This window comes from Branchiostoma floridae, chromosome 4, assembly GCF_000003815.2.
Source record: "Branchiostoma floridae strain S238N-H82 chromosome 4, Bfl_VNyyK, whole genome shotgun sequence".
In the NCBI taxonomy this organism is placed as follows: Eukaryota; Metazoa; Chordata; class Leptocardii; order Amphioxiformes; family Branchiostomatidae; genus Branchiostoma; species Branchiostoma floridae.
Genome location: NC_049982.1, coordinates 7807054 through 7822195, shown reverse-complemented (window position 1 = coordinate 7822195; position 15142 = coordinate 7807054). Strand labels below are relative to the sequence as shown.

Sequence of the window (15142 nt, the reverse complement as noted above, 5' to 3'; positions counted from 1 at the left end):
AGCTAAGTAATTTAATCACTCCTGGACCAATCACAGCGCGGGATTTTGCGCCCATGGAAACTGGCAAGCCGCAGTGTGACAGATCGACTTGTTGCAGACTTCACGTCGTGATTCCTGATCTTTGCCGGAGATTATGCGATTTTCCAGGCATTTGCCGTGATGTAGTAAGATATACGTCGATAAATGTCGTGCAGTATAGTTTGGTGATGGTTGTCCTTCTGTTCGAAAGGTGTTGAGAGGGCAAACTTGGCGATCTGAGTGAAGGAAGGAAGTTGCAGAAGTGGGAAGGTAAACACAGATCAAAGATGGAAGCAAAGACGGGGGACTCGAACACGAGCTCGGTTTTACCGAATGGCGCGAACGGAGAGGCAGAAAAGGAGGAGGCGGGGACGGAGAGAGAAGTGGTGACGAGCACGGCTGAGTTGCCGGGAACACGCAAAGCCGGCCGCGGGAAGGACACGGCACAGCCCCCGCCTTCCAGCGCAGCAAGCACCGGGACTGACAGGCACGTACTAAAATCTTCTATCGATGTTTCAAAAGTAGTCAGATCTGACCTCAATTTGTTACCAGATATTGTCACTGGCGTTCGTGGCTAGGCAGCTGACTATAGCACCAATACATTTCGCTACTGTAACGTTATATAAATTGATAACAAATTATAAAAGTAAACATTACTCCTCTCTGGGGAATACCATATTGATCTTTTTATCCCTTACATATGGGATGATTTATGAATACAATAGAGAATACTTGTTTGGTTTTACCAACCCTCAAACGTCACCGGAACTGCAGCGATTGTTAGATGGCATAATAACGGGATTGGTCACCATAGGGAAGAACTTAATAATGTATGAATCCAATCTGAGATAATTCCCAGGTCTGTTGTACAGGTGTTCAACTCTGTATACTAGTACTATAGGATGCATTCGTGTGCACTTGTATGGATTATTTGGAATTTCTTTGTGATTTGCAAAATGTTTATCCACGATACAATTAAGTTGTTACTGAGGGATAAGGTTGGGAATGCTGTTACATTAAGATATAGCTGTTATGCTGATACTATTCTGTCACCAACAACAATAAAACTTTTGCTCAGGAAGTATGCTACAGACACACACCTACATTTAAACCCCACTCTCATAAGGCACCAGTTAGATGTGTATCTTCCACAGATACAATAGTACTTTATCATCATTTTTCATTTCCCAAATGCTAGTAGTAACATTCATGTTGGTTTTCTAAAGTTTCTTCCTTGATGTTGATTTTAGGGAGACAAAGATCATGCCTTTTGGAGGAGAGAAGATTGAGAGCAGACTGAATGTGCTGGAGCTCCAGGCAATGCAGGAGGCATTCATGGTGAGCCACTTTAATACATCTAATGTAGACTGTCCTTAAACACATCAAGGTGGCAATTTTCCAATGAACAGTGATTTCTGGACACTGTAAGGCATGGACATGTAAAAAAGAGACAAAAAGGTATCGTTGAAGAGTTGAAATTTGAACTACTTTTCAAGCAGAACCTATTCTCATGATTATATTGTTATCTAGTACAGTGAAGCACCGATCAAATGACAAATTTGAAAATTGATGAAAGTCATTTGAGAAAAGAAGTAAGGTAATTTGCAAAAAAGCGATTGGTTTATGTATCCTAACCTTTTTTCTTTGAGATCATATGACCATACATCTACACTTGACGTTTATCTAGTTGGAGTAATCTAAATAATTATTGTTTCACCACAGATTGAGGGGAGCGGCTACGACAACAAGCTGAGTTTGAACAAGGAGGAGTTTATACAGAAGATGACTGACATTCTGAAGAGACAGAGTAATGAGGAGGTTGGTTGTCTTAAGTACTTTTCTTTCGTTTTTTTTTTTTTTGAGAACCCTCATAAAATTGGTGTGGAATTTCAGTTAGGTTATACATATATGTATGTTTGTATTGTGCATCTGTTGACTAACTAAGTTATTTCTTCACTCTTTAGTACTCCGAGCTGTTTGACAAAATTGATGTGACCAAGGATGGATATGTCGACTGGGTAAGTAGGTGTCTGAGTGTCTTATATCATTATTTGTGGTCAGAACCGTCAGATTATAGAAAATATATATAATCTAATTCAACTCTGGAAGTGTATGTGCAAGTACGTATGTGTATTGGGAGCCAGGTAAGTGATGTGTATTGGTAGGACTGATCTAATTTTGCTCATCATGCTACATTACAGGACAAGATAGCGTCCCACATGCTGCTGGAGTACTATGAGAAGGATGACAGGGTCAAGGCTACACAGGTGCCACAGTGGAAGGACCTGAAAATACTACAGAGGTACATTTTCTCAGCACATTTGTCAACGGATCGATAATTATATGTACTGATGTCATGGCAATGTAGGAAGAGTGCCACTTCTACTGGAATGACATAATTTCCAAGTTATTTTCTACATTGAATATTCCAGTCAAACTAATCTCCATGTATATTTACAAATGTGTAGCCGGCCAAAGGAGTCTGCTGGTGGCCAGCTGACTCCATTTGGCCGGCTATACTCCTTGGCCTACTTTGATGCTATCTTATGTCACAGGTAAATCTGCCTGGAGATTATAGTCAAACTACCATTCAAGAAAATGACTGGACATTGCCATTATGTTTCAGGGCTTGTCATGCTTCTTCAGCTGACTTTTCAAATTTTATTTCCAGCCCCCATAAAGACACGATACAGAAGATTAAGTACCACAAGGCCACACAGCGATACATCTCCATCAGCAAGGAAGGCTGCGTCGCCCTCTGGAGCCCACAGTGCAAACTGCAGAAATCTGTCACGGTCAGTTCTAATTGCTTTCTTCTGTTTGTACTTAATTTCATTGTCTTTTTGCTTGTTGTTGGTTGGTTGGATTTTGATTTATACTTGAAGATACTTGCATGAATGGCTGGAATGTATTCTTTTATCATTAGTTGTTTATCTATTTTAAGCAGATAAGAAGTGCATTCTTGGTGTTTTTGTCCCATAAATTCTTTTCCGTACTAATGACTTTAAATTGAGTTAGTTTTGTTGTTTATTTCTCTTCAGATTTCTGTGGACTCGGTGAAAGACAAAGACCTGTGGGTCAGTGACTATGTTCTCCTGCCCAACATCAACAAGATTGCCTTGTCCTTAACCAGCAAGGAGATACGTAAGTTTAAAAAGTGACATTTCTTACAAAATCAACCCATCACCATGACATACATATAATTTGATCATTTGAGAAAGAGTTGTTTTGACTTTAAGTGTCATACAAACTGTTGTACAAGTATTAAATTACCTGTACAGGGTTCAAGCTTTGTGATGTGAATAAAAGATATTGGGATAGAAGTGTTGTTATGGAATTAATGGGGTGAAAGTCAAAGGGGCATTTTTACACTGAGGAAACTGTGTATTTTGAGTCTGCATGGTTTCAGTATGAAAAGATTTGAATTATCTATTATGAAAGCTTTATATACTCAATATAGATATATATACTCAATATAGATATTTATCATTTCTCTGTTGTTTTTGTACAAAGCACAACACTGTTTTATGTTTGTTTTCCAGTATTCTATGACCTGAGCACCAAGTTGGACTTCAGCTGTCAGTACAAGGTGGAAGGGCTGGAGTACACGCCCCTCTCTCTGGACTACTGGTTTGTTTCTAGTTTATACTTTTTACTACATAGAATGAGTCTGTTATTTTCAAGACAATAAAACTTGAAAAGTGTTTAGAAATACATAACAAAACATTGCAGTAAAAATATTTCATTATCATCTTCATCATCATCACGATCACAATATTCTCTTTACTGGCCGAGGTGGAGTGAAATGTTTAGAAACCTACAAAAGCATCGCCAAACAAAATAGTAAAAGTTTATCACACATGTAGAATTGGGATGACATTGCAACTTAACACAGAGAGGTCAGGGTCAGGTGTTACATAAAGGTTGGTTATACAGGCCAATTTGAGCTTTCATGAATGAACAAGGGTTCAAACAAACAAACAGACAAACAGGCTATATAGATACAGATATTGGGTCTCCTTAGGATGTCCAGCTTTAGAAAACTACCACATGATAAAATTTCAATAAACTTTCTCTCCCCAGGAGTAACCCAGACAACCCCAGTGAGGCCTTCTTGGTGTTTGGGGATGTTGGAGGTCAGGTCACGGCCCTGAACTTCACCTCCACACACATCGCCCTGTTTGAGAGGCCCACTCCACCAGTGGGGGAGGAGGAAGGTGTGTTTCAACTGTTTTACCACTACGAAAATAACAGTTCTCTATTCTGTACACTAGACTTAGATTAGAAGGTTTGGAATCCTCCAAGTGTCATGGGCAGATCTGATAGGCCCAGATGCTGTTACTCAAATGCTGTTAAACTGCTTCCTGACCTGTTGTACTATTTCCAACATTAAGACCAACCCTGCTTGCACCAAAGAAAGAAGAGAAATAAAATGGAACAGACTGATGTTGTTATTAGTGTAATGTGTTTAGGCATCTGTCCTTGGTGCTGATCCATGTGTTTAGGCATCTGTCCTTGGTGCTGATCCATGTGTCTCGGCAAGTGTTTCATCCCCTGCTCCACAACAGCCTGAGCTCCATGGTGCTGGGCTGGGTGGAGAAAGCTGCGCACATGTCTCTTATCGTATACATTGTACCCCACAGCTGAAGTGACAGTAACTGTACAGCTGAGTAACATAGCAAAGGGGCGAGACAAGTACTGTAAGATGGCCCGCCACAGAGAACACAACGGAGAATGGACAAGACAAGGTATTGTGCTTCATTTTTTCTTAATGACCTACCCACCCATGATGAAAAGCAACAAATGGTGACAGTACAAAATGCAAAAATCTGGACTCCATTGGATTTAAATCCGATGATGTTTGTAAGAATGCAGGAATATCGTATTAATCCTTCACCTCCAAATGCTGGGGCATATTGCTCCTATATTGCTCCCTTACCAAAGGAATGTGTGCTGATTCAGTGTAGCTTCTAGTTCAGGTTTTCAGCAATGTTACAGGACTTTAAATGATGTAAACTGTAACACTAATTCACCTTTGTTCGTTGGGTAACCTATATCCGTTGCTTTTAAATGCAGGGTACGTAGGCACATCAAGTCGACAGGTGATAGTTTTAAACTGCAATATCCAGAAAATATTGCAATTTGAAACTAATGTCCGTCGACGTGATATCCCCAAATACCCTGTTTTTAAAAACAACGGATATAGGTAACTCAACGGATAAAGGTGAACTAGTGTTACCTCTATTATATATTTTGTCAGACCCTTACCTCTTCCCTTATGACCTCGATGGAAAGCGGCTTGCAGGCTGATTTGAGCTTTTATGAATAAACAAAGATTGAAACAAACAAACAAACTTGTGTTGTTTTGCCTCAGTGAGGTACGCTGCACATCTGGAGTGTTTCATCTCCTGCTCCACGACTGCACGGAGCTCCATGGTGCTGGGCTGGGTGGAGAAGGCCGCACGCAGTATGAGGACGTGAGTATATATGGGTATTTCAGAGTTCAAGTTTAAATCCTATTGAAGTCTTTAATATGAATGGTTTGGACGTCAGACCTTTCAAATGCAACTTACATTGCAAGGAAAACATTGTACCACTGATAGGCCATTGCACCAGTCTTGACAGCAAAAAAAAAGAGCAGAAAAGTCAACCCTCAGATTATCAATGTCATAAGGTTGAAGCAGGAACATGACTGTTAGGACATATGAGCAGGACAAGGAGTAAAAGCATGTCATAAAACTAGTAGAAACTTGTCAACACATCAAATTTATCAGTGAAAAAAAATGCTACAACATTATGCCAATATTTACATGAAAATTTAGTAGGATTCATTGACATATAAGATATGTACGCTTCATGTTCCTTATCCCTTTTCATTTTTCAGAATATCCTTCAATGTGAGCCAGGGCATCCACTGCTTTGACTATCATGAGCAGATGAACCTAATTGGTAAGATCCTTTGAGACTATTTCTCTGAACATACCAAAAAAATTAAATTAGTGGCTGCAGCAAGTTTTGTTGTCTTCAGGGGAGTTAGATTTATGTCATAACACAGTTGAGCACAAAATGGAAGAAATGTTTCTCTATCCCTGGTAACCTTGAATATTTCTGTAACACACATGTGGACCAGTTTTTTGTGAATCTAGTCTCCTTTTCAGCTATTTGCAAAATTGTGAAAAGCTTCTTCATTGTTTGCTACTTGACTAAAGATGATGACAGTTGCATCTGTCCTTAGAATGCCTCACCCTGACATATGATTGTTTCTCCAGTCACAGGAGGAGTGAACCATCATGTCTCCCTGTGGAACCCCTATGTCACCTCCAAACCCATCGGTGTAAGTCATCCTATGTACTGTACACATATTTTATAGCCTCTACATGTAGATGTACAGTTTGTGTAAGTTGAAGGTTAGACATATCTAAAGACCATTCAATCTCTACAACTGGATAGTAATAAGATATAGAGATAACTCCCAGATATTTTGAGTGACATCCATCACTTTTCTTCAGTGTCACTAGAAGACGGTTCACCTATGCCTTAAGTACTAAGTAGTCAACCACTTGTTTTGTGGCTCTTGTGTATTTGTAAACTGTCCAACTTATTTTGAGCTCCTTCAGTATCAATTTCAAGGCATTCCTGAATACTACAGATAGTCTTGATCCGGGCATGTCACCTGAGATGATGATAATGAGTCTTGCCAGTATAATTAGTAGATCCTATCTTCAATATTAAATTTTCACTATCTATTGTTGTACCTCCCCAGTTGCTGAGAGGCCATATGGCGAGTGTAGTGAATGTACAGTTCAACACCACCAAGGGTCAGATCCTCAGCTTCTCCAAGGACAAGGTACTGAGGGTCTGGGACATCCAACAGCAGCTCTGTCTACAGAGAGTGGCTGGCATCTTTCCTAAAGGCCCTGAAGGTACATGTATATTAGTGTTCTTAGCCAGAGTTTGTCACATTTTGACTCATACTAGTGCTAATACCTAAATGTAAAAGACACTGAATTTCTTGAATATTTTTGAAATGCTTCTTTGTGATTAAGAATTTTTTGCGCAACATACATTTGTAGAATCTGATTTTAGTGGTTTGCCAATTGAATTTGTGCACCTTTGACAATGATTTGACATGCTCCTCTTGTTCTGCCAAACAACTGTGTTGCAGCATCATGGTGCACCTTATAGGAGATATCTTATGTATACTTGACATGTATGTTTTTGTAGCATCCTTTTGTAGCATACTGAAGACCTATATTTTTCCCTTGCAGTTTACACATTTTTGCAGTTTGACGAAGAGCGGTTGAAGATGTTCATCACGTTCAACAACCAGCTGACCCTGCTGGAGATGAAGCCTGAGATGAAGGATAAGATCCTCAGCCATGACAAACCCATCACCAGCGTGCTGTACAACAGGACATATAACCAGGTCAGGGGGCAAGGGTTGTACTGGAGGGCAAAGGTCAAGGGGCAAATGTACTGTAGGGTGAAGGTGAAGGGGAGGTGAAAGGGCAACAGTCAAATGAGGTTACTGCTTGCTTTAAAACAAAAGTATTTACATAACTTTGAAAATAGAAGGCTTTTGCTTGAAAAATTTCTAAGAAAACAGTGATATCTAAGACTTTGTGTTGAGGAAAATGAAAAGAAGCAAGGCTTGTGTGTCTCCTCAGGTCATCAGTGGCTGCCAGGGTTCTACTGTGACCGTCTGGATCATTGACTCAGGTCAAAAGGTCAAACAGGTAAGTGTGATACTAGCATTCAATAATGAAACTATAATTACAGTATTTGTTAATCTTTGTAAATTGCCAAGACTGTAAGTCACCAGTCATTGTCATTCAAAATTGCCACAGATGAACAGATGTTGACCTATTTTCACTATTCCCTGCCATGCCTTGTTCCTTCAGTTTGAGAACTGCCACGGTAGCGCAGAGATCACCACCATGGCCCTGGACCCCAGCGACACCAGACTGTACACGGCTAGCACGGACGGAACTGTCAAGGTCAGTGGGTATTTCCGTTGGAAAACTGGAGAAGTCAGGATGTGGGTCAGGTTTTTCTACTAGTACTACTACTACTTCTACTCATCCTCCTATGTACGGTCCCCAACGGCTAGCTAACTCCAAGCCTATTGGGGCCCTGCTACTGTCGTTACTGTGATTGTCGCCACAAACCAGCTGTCAGCCAATCAGAGAATAGGCATTTCTTGGACTTTCTGTTTACGAAAGCCATATCGAAAATGCCGCTGGAAAGCTATCAGCCAATCATGTTACGTCTTACATAGCACCATCCTCCTACGCCCGATCCCCAACAGCTGACTGCCCATATAAGGGTAAGCTCATTAATATTTATAAGCAGGGTGGCTAGGAACTGGTCTGAGCGCGTCAGATAGCAGAGGTGACCACAAGGAGTTTCAACATGACTGTGGTCCCTCTGCGTAGGAGAATGCTTCTACTACTCTCAGTTACTTTATACAGACTGACTCAGCACAAAGGTACTGAATTAGAACGACAATGATATCAATTATTAGATGCATAAGTATGCCGTATTTGTTGCCACTAGTTGTGCTGATTTGAAAGGTAGATAAGCCAAGTCCATACACACTGTTATCATTTAGTCGGGCTGCCGCAGCCTCAGTGCATTTAGCCCATTTATTTCTAATATTCCAAAGTTTAACTTATAGTAGTTTCTTCAAAACCTCTTTTCATTCTGACTTTCGTGCCATGCCATTGTTGTTTGTCACATGACACATGTTGCTTGTGTGTTCTAGATTTGGGATTTCAATGGTCACTGCCACCACTTGCTGAACGCAGGCAGGGACTCCGCTGTGGACATCACGCAGGTGCTGGTCCTGAAGAGAACGGTGCTGGTGATGGGGTGGGACAGGTGAGACCTCTCTTCTATATCTTTGTTACAGCACTGCTGTTCCTGTATGTTCTGGTAGAGGATGACAGGGGATCTGCTATCTCTATCTTCTATTGCACACACTTTCTATTGCACTTGTTTTTTCCTGCTTTACAATCCAATGTGTAATGATACAGAATTAATGATGAATTTGACACTTTTTAATCTTTTTTTTTTTTCAGAATGATAACAGTATTCCGGTTCCAAGCCTTCAATACTTACACAGTACAGCCATCTGACTGGAAGGGTGGGCAGGTAGGAAAAGAAGTACTTCTTTTTGATCGCGAACAAGACAACAGTGAAATTTGATCTGTGTACACCTCAGTGTTGGAAGAAACTTATTATAATAAGTACTAATAGTATGATTACTACCAACAGAAATGAGCTAACATGGTAAGAACAACTAGATTTTCTTTTCATGTTGATATATTGAAGGATGCAGAGAGGCTGAAAAAATAAGTAAGTTGAGGCTGCAGAAAATGTTGATTGTCATGGTTGGGGCTTGCATGGAATCTTAATGTCAGGGTTCAACATGCTTTACATCAAAATGAAATGGTGGAGTAGGCATGAAATTAGAATGACATGGAACAGTTATGTTACTGTTAAGTGATGATGGAATTGAAGAAAATGAAAATAAGAAGCTCAAATAGTACAGGGTCAAAAGTCCCCTACTAGACATTTGTTATACATTGCAATTTCTACCATTCCCTGGCAGTTTTACACAACAAATAGTAGCTTGATGTTCCCACTGCATGTTGAGAATGATTGTGTAATCTGCTGATTGGCTTCAAGCAGTAAGAAAGATCTTTGATCTTCGTCCTTAAGGAACACCAAGATGACATCCTGTGTGGAGCGTTCAGCGACCCGAACACCCTCGCCACGGGGAGCTACGACGGAGAAATCATCATGTGGAACAACCAGGGGGAGCGGGCGTCCCGCCACCTCCGGCAGAGGGTGCGGCAGAAGGGGAAGACCAGCACACGACAGACGACCACGGCTGGGAGCATGCCCACGGTGACGAGGCAGGGGACTGTGTCGTCCTTCACTGGTACAGACGACAAGGCTCTGCTGTCTCGGGAAGTCACGGGGCTGAGTCTGGAGGATGAAGAAAATGTAAGACAAATGTTTGTTTTCTAAACAACAAGAAAATGAAGACATTTTTTAAAGTTGGAGATTGCATGGGTTCTCTATACTACAAAGCTTAAAAGTGTAGCTAGAATATTTGAATTGCTCATTGTCGATGTGTCATTTACCAGAAAGATAAGACTGAATACTGCTGATTTTCAAATACTGGTATGTTGCTTTTACTTGCATCCTTGTTGCATTGTATTGCAAATAGACAAATGAATTATTCTTATTAGCTATATGTTGGGGCATTTTTTCTATCAAAACTATGTTCAGATGAACTTATATCTGTTCTTCCTACTCCTAGGTGCAAGGAAAATACAAAATGTACAAACAATTGACAATTTTGCTTTTTCTTTTCCCCAGAGTGAATTTGGGAACCCGATCACCCGGATGGTGTTTCTGGAGGAGAGGAAGGATAACCTGGAGGGTGGGGGGAACCTGGTGTCGTGTGGAGGGAACGGGTTCGTCAGGTTCTGGAGCACCGGGGACAGCAGTCTGGTGGCAGAGTTCCTGGCACACCCTCACAGTCAGTACCCTTAGTAGTCTTTCAGCCAGGCCATTACTTTATATTCTTTAAGTGCTGATAAGAAGGTCTGTACATACATCAATGAAGATTAGACATTCAGGTAATGAGATTACTCATACAGAAGTTACTCAAGCAACTTGATACGTTTTGTAAACAGTCAGACATTATATACAGCTTCCCTGTCTATCATCATTGACTGAAACATCTGACAGTTTACATAACTTATCCAGTTGCTTGAGTGACTTTTGTGTTGACATAGCTTGTAAAATTTGTACGGACAAACTTAAATTACAGAATCTTTCTCTCTTCTGAAGTAACCACTTGGCACCAATTTTGTATTGGTTGTAGGGTTAGGCAGTAGGGAGAAGCTTAATGTTACATGGTCAGTTGTTGGTTATGGGATGTTAGGTCATTAAATTGTGATTTTCTTTGTCGGGATATCCACCACAGGAACACTAACAGTATTTCAGTGGTAAGTTGATGGTTTTTGATTGCACTGTGACCTTTTGTATCTTGTGCCATGGCTACAGATGGCAGCATCATCATGGCCACAGATGACCTCAACCGTTACCTAGCAACGGAGACGTGGATGGCACGCAAAAGTGTGGAACATCGAGGAGTACTGTCTGAGACACAACCCTGACGGGCCAGTATGCACCGACCCACCTCGTGAGTTTCCACCTTACTGTCAATATTCTTATATGTAAGGTTCTAAGTACAGAAGAGATTAGAATACTATAACATGGCCCCAAATAGTGTTCAGGAAATAGAAATTTCTGACCACATAACTTCTCTTACTAGTCTTTATAATTTAATTGTTACCTTGTGGCAGTGAACATCAAACTGCAAATCACTTTAACCTCTTTGAGGTTAAAAACCATTAGTGACATGTCCTAGAGCACGCCACTAATCTTCCTGGACTGCATGACAAACAGTGACGTACGTACAAAACATCAAATATTAACGTCAAGTTCATGGATATCACTTATGTCATAGTTGCTACATTTTACAATTTTTCATTGAAGATGTTTATAGTTGATGATGATTCTATCCCTTTCTTCTAGCGTTGCTGTGCAACCAGACGCCACATCTGGACTCCATCAACCAGATGTTGTTCTGCAGGAGGAACGACTGTGACCTCATCGTCTCCTGCTCTTCCGACTGCAGCGTGGCGTTGTGGGACGTCCACGGGAACATCATTGGCTACTTTGGACAGGTAGGTTTTTTTTTATAAGGGACGTTTTTTTAATAAAGGACTTGGTTGTAAGTTTGTAGTGTAGGCAAAATCTAGATCCCCACTGTCTTCTGCTGCTGCAGTGATCTTGAATACTTTGCAGCTACAGTCAGTCATTCTTCAATTTTCAACACTGCATCAGATCCCACTATCTATAGATAGAAAATATCAGCCCATTGACTTGGAAATAGGACAGCAGGGTTGATAGGAGGCAGATGATGATAGACACAATCGGTGGCAGTCTTGACAGAGGAGTTTAGAGAGGAAAGAAGACAGACAGGGTGGCGTGTGACCAACCCTCCGTTGTACCGAGGAAGAGCGTTTAATAATTACTGCTCAACAGTTAGGGTTCTGAGGTGTCTATAGTATGGAGCTTGCTTATTGGTAACAGCCTCAACTTTTTAAAATGGATAACTGGTTGCCATTTAACATCATGCCCTTCATTTCCTTTTTGACAGGAGGAGAAGTGGAAGATTGAGGAGTACATCCCTCCGGAGGAGCCGGAGGAAGATGATGAGAAGGAGGCTGATGAGGATGAGGAGCTCCATCAGGCCCTGGAGGCGGAGGAGGAGATGATGGAGCTGACGTTTGAGGAGGAGGGTTACGAGGAGGACTACAGGTATTAGAGCAGTAAGACACTGATGGACAAACACGAGGACAAAGAAATGCGTCTGTGTCTCAGGAAAACCAAACTGAGAACTGCTTTTTATTTGAATGACATTAACGGTCGCATTCTGGCGGATCTAGAACACTTTTCTCCAAACAGGTATAGATCAAAGCAATGGAGTAAACAGAGTAAATAGAGCAACGGAGTAAACAACTCGGCGTGCTCGAGCGGGCGGTCACCCCACTCAAGGAAGGGCTGCCAGAATGCGACAGTTACAGTAAACCAAAGTACCTATGCAACTATACAATACAATACATTACATAAGATACAATACAATACAATACAATATGATACAATACAATACATTACACAGGCACAACACCTGGGAGAAGACGTACCTGGGGAAGGCCTACCAGGACCTGCGGGTTCAGAAGAGGGAGAGGAAACAGCCCACCAGTATCCCCAACCTGCCCTACCTGACGTGGGAGAAAACTGGACAGGCACCTGCAGGGCCTTATAAGGTGGGGGATTAAGTGTGCTTATGTGCCTTATATGGTGAGGAATGATTGTCTTAACGTGCCTTATACATGTATGGTGTGTGTTCATATACCTTATGAGGTAAGAAGTGCTTGGTCTCTTGGGCCTTATATGCTTACTAAGGTAAGGGCAGCCTTATCTGTTTACTTGTCTTAAAGAGACATAATGTAAAATTAAAGTCACTGTTTTCGGTCATTTCTCTACATAATGAGTTGAGTCTACCTTATTACACTGCACAGCAATATTTACAACGTATGACTACGACTTTGTTGAGCCGTGAGGATGTCTTGAAATATGCGCACTTCCCTCCGCCGCTTGAGTTGTCCGCCATTTTATTCAACTCGCCGGCGAGCCAAAGTGCGCTTTAGAACGTGTTCGGTGGTTCGCTCGAATCATTACTTTAGTTTGTTGAAAGTCCCCGCGAAGCTCCGAAGATCTGCGACCGCAACGGTTGATTTGGAAATCTACGGTCGGCTTACTTCCGGTAGGCTACCCGGAAGTAAGTGAATTTGGTCGCAGCTTACTTTGACGTTGTTAATAAGCACTAGAAATGTGATAAAATGATGCAGATAAGTTAGAAATAAGTTGCAAATGTCAATCTGAATGGAGATTTTCAACTTCAGAACATTTGAAATTTTGGCGCCATATTTCTACATTATGTCCCTTTAAATAGCATTGTATCTACAGTACTATTCTTTTGTTTTATTTGTTTTTGGTTTTATTGTGCAGTATAAATGAGGAAAAAGGAGGCCTTTGCCGTATTTCAAATTTGCGGTTGATAGTGGGGCTTATCAATCAGCTATCTACAGTACATATTATAATTACATATTACAAGTATTATATGAAAATCTGACAATGCTCTGCATTGCTTTCAGAGTCTGGAAACGTCTGACTTGATGAAGATGAATGTTCTGAAGAAGCCAGACTTCGTGGTTCATCCTCACAAGTACTTTGGACAGAGAACGGAGACGCCCGTGGAGACGGTGCCCAAACTGCCGTCCCTGACTGATGGTATGTTTCAACTCTGTTTCTGTTGTTTGGATATAGAAAAGACAATGTTGGGATGTAATGAAAGATCCTGGCATGCTCTTTAATTGTAATTGCTCTTTTGGACATACTTTTTTGTCATTCCTGTTAGCCTTTTGAACCAACCAATGGACCAATGCACAACCAGTTGTAGGGAGTAAATTTTGCAGAAAGGAAAAATGGCATTTTTGCATAATGACTTTTACAGTCAAAACGATTCTAGTGCAGTGAGGAATTAAATATTCTGGAAATGTGTATTTGTAGTGTCTTGAATTTCTAGTGTAGAGGTCCCTGTGAAAACCTCAAAAGTGAAACTACCACAAACATTTCGTGTATGTGGTTGTTGCAACATATTTGTTAGCTTCACAGTAGCAGATTGTCTACAGGTGCATGTATGTGTAAGTGGATTACTGTGCTGTGACTGTAGTCTAACAAAGATTTAACCTTCACTCCACAGGTCTAAAGGCTGCCTTCGACGAGAAGACCCTCTTCCCCAAGTACATCATGGAGTTCGAACTGAAGATGAAGTCCGTCCACGGGATAATGTCCGCCAGCAAGAAGGGGCGGGTCAGCAAGAGCCTCCTCGCCACCAGCAAGCCCAACCTGCTGCTGCAGAGCAAGCAGTCCATGAACTCCATCTCCAGTAAGCAGTCTGCAGACAACCTGTCCCCCAAGTCCAGGGTCAAGGCAGGCCTGCAGAAGGTGCAGGGGATTCCCGACGTGGGAAAGAAGGGGCAGCTCAAGCCCCTGGGGAAGACGACCACATCGGAGGCATCCAGCTCATCTGTCCATACGTAGTCTTGAAAGTGGACTTAGTGTTGCTTAACTCTGTGCAGTGCTAGAAGACACAAACGTTTCTGTCTTCATAATTCTTGAGATTGTTCCATTGACACTTATCTCAGCTACAAAAAAATCTGCATTATAGAACCTAGAAGTGTAGAAAGGCCTTAGCCTCATTCTATTCTGTTGACAAAGACCACTGGGTTCGAGATTTTCCTGATTTTTTATTATTGACCACTGTTATTGTACAGACCATATTTACTGTGAAAGTTAACTTTGTATATTGGTTGAGATTTTGTATGGAAAAAAATAGACTTAACTTGTTACTGAACAGGACAAGATATTATCCGATTTTTAACTTTCATCCAAACATATTGCTACTACATGA

The 15142-nt window shown here is 41.2% G+C and overlaps 1 protein-coding gene across 1 annotated transcript; it reads left to right on the top strand.

The window, feature by feature from the left end:
• The first annotated feature begins 36 nt into the window (after nt 1-36).
• Nucleotides 37-15041, top strand: LOC118414141 (WD repeat-containing protein 49-like). The gene is given in 29 exon segments (XM_035817966.1): nt 37-505; nt 1269-1356; nt 1741-1836; nt 1983-2036; nt 2220-2320; nt 2690-2813; nt 3060-3162; nt 3561-3648; nt 4102-4235; nt 4662-4766; nt 5393-5495; nt 5903-5967; nt 6288-6352; nt 6782-6941; nt 7287-7444; nt 7686-7754; nt 7920-8015; nt 8783-8898; nt 9099-9171; nt 9742-10029; nt 10408-10570; nt 11101-11145; nt 11148-11165; nt 11168-11239; nt 11635-11786; nt 12263-12423; nt 12785-12932; nt 13824-13959; nt 14432-15041. Coding segments are annotated over 29 exon segments (3522 nt in total). The 5' UTR covers nt 37-305; the 3' UTR covers nt 14773-15041.
• The last annotated feature ends 101 nt before the right edge of the window (nt 15042-15142 follow it).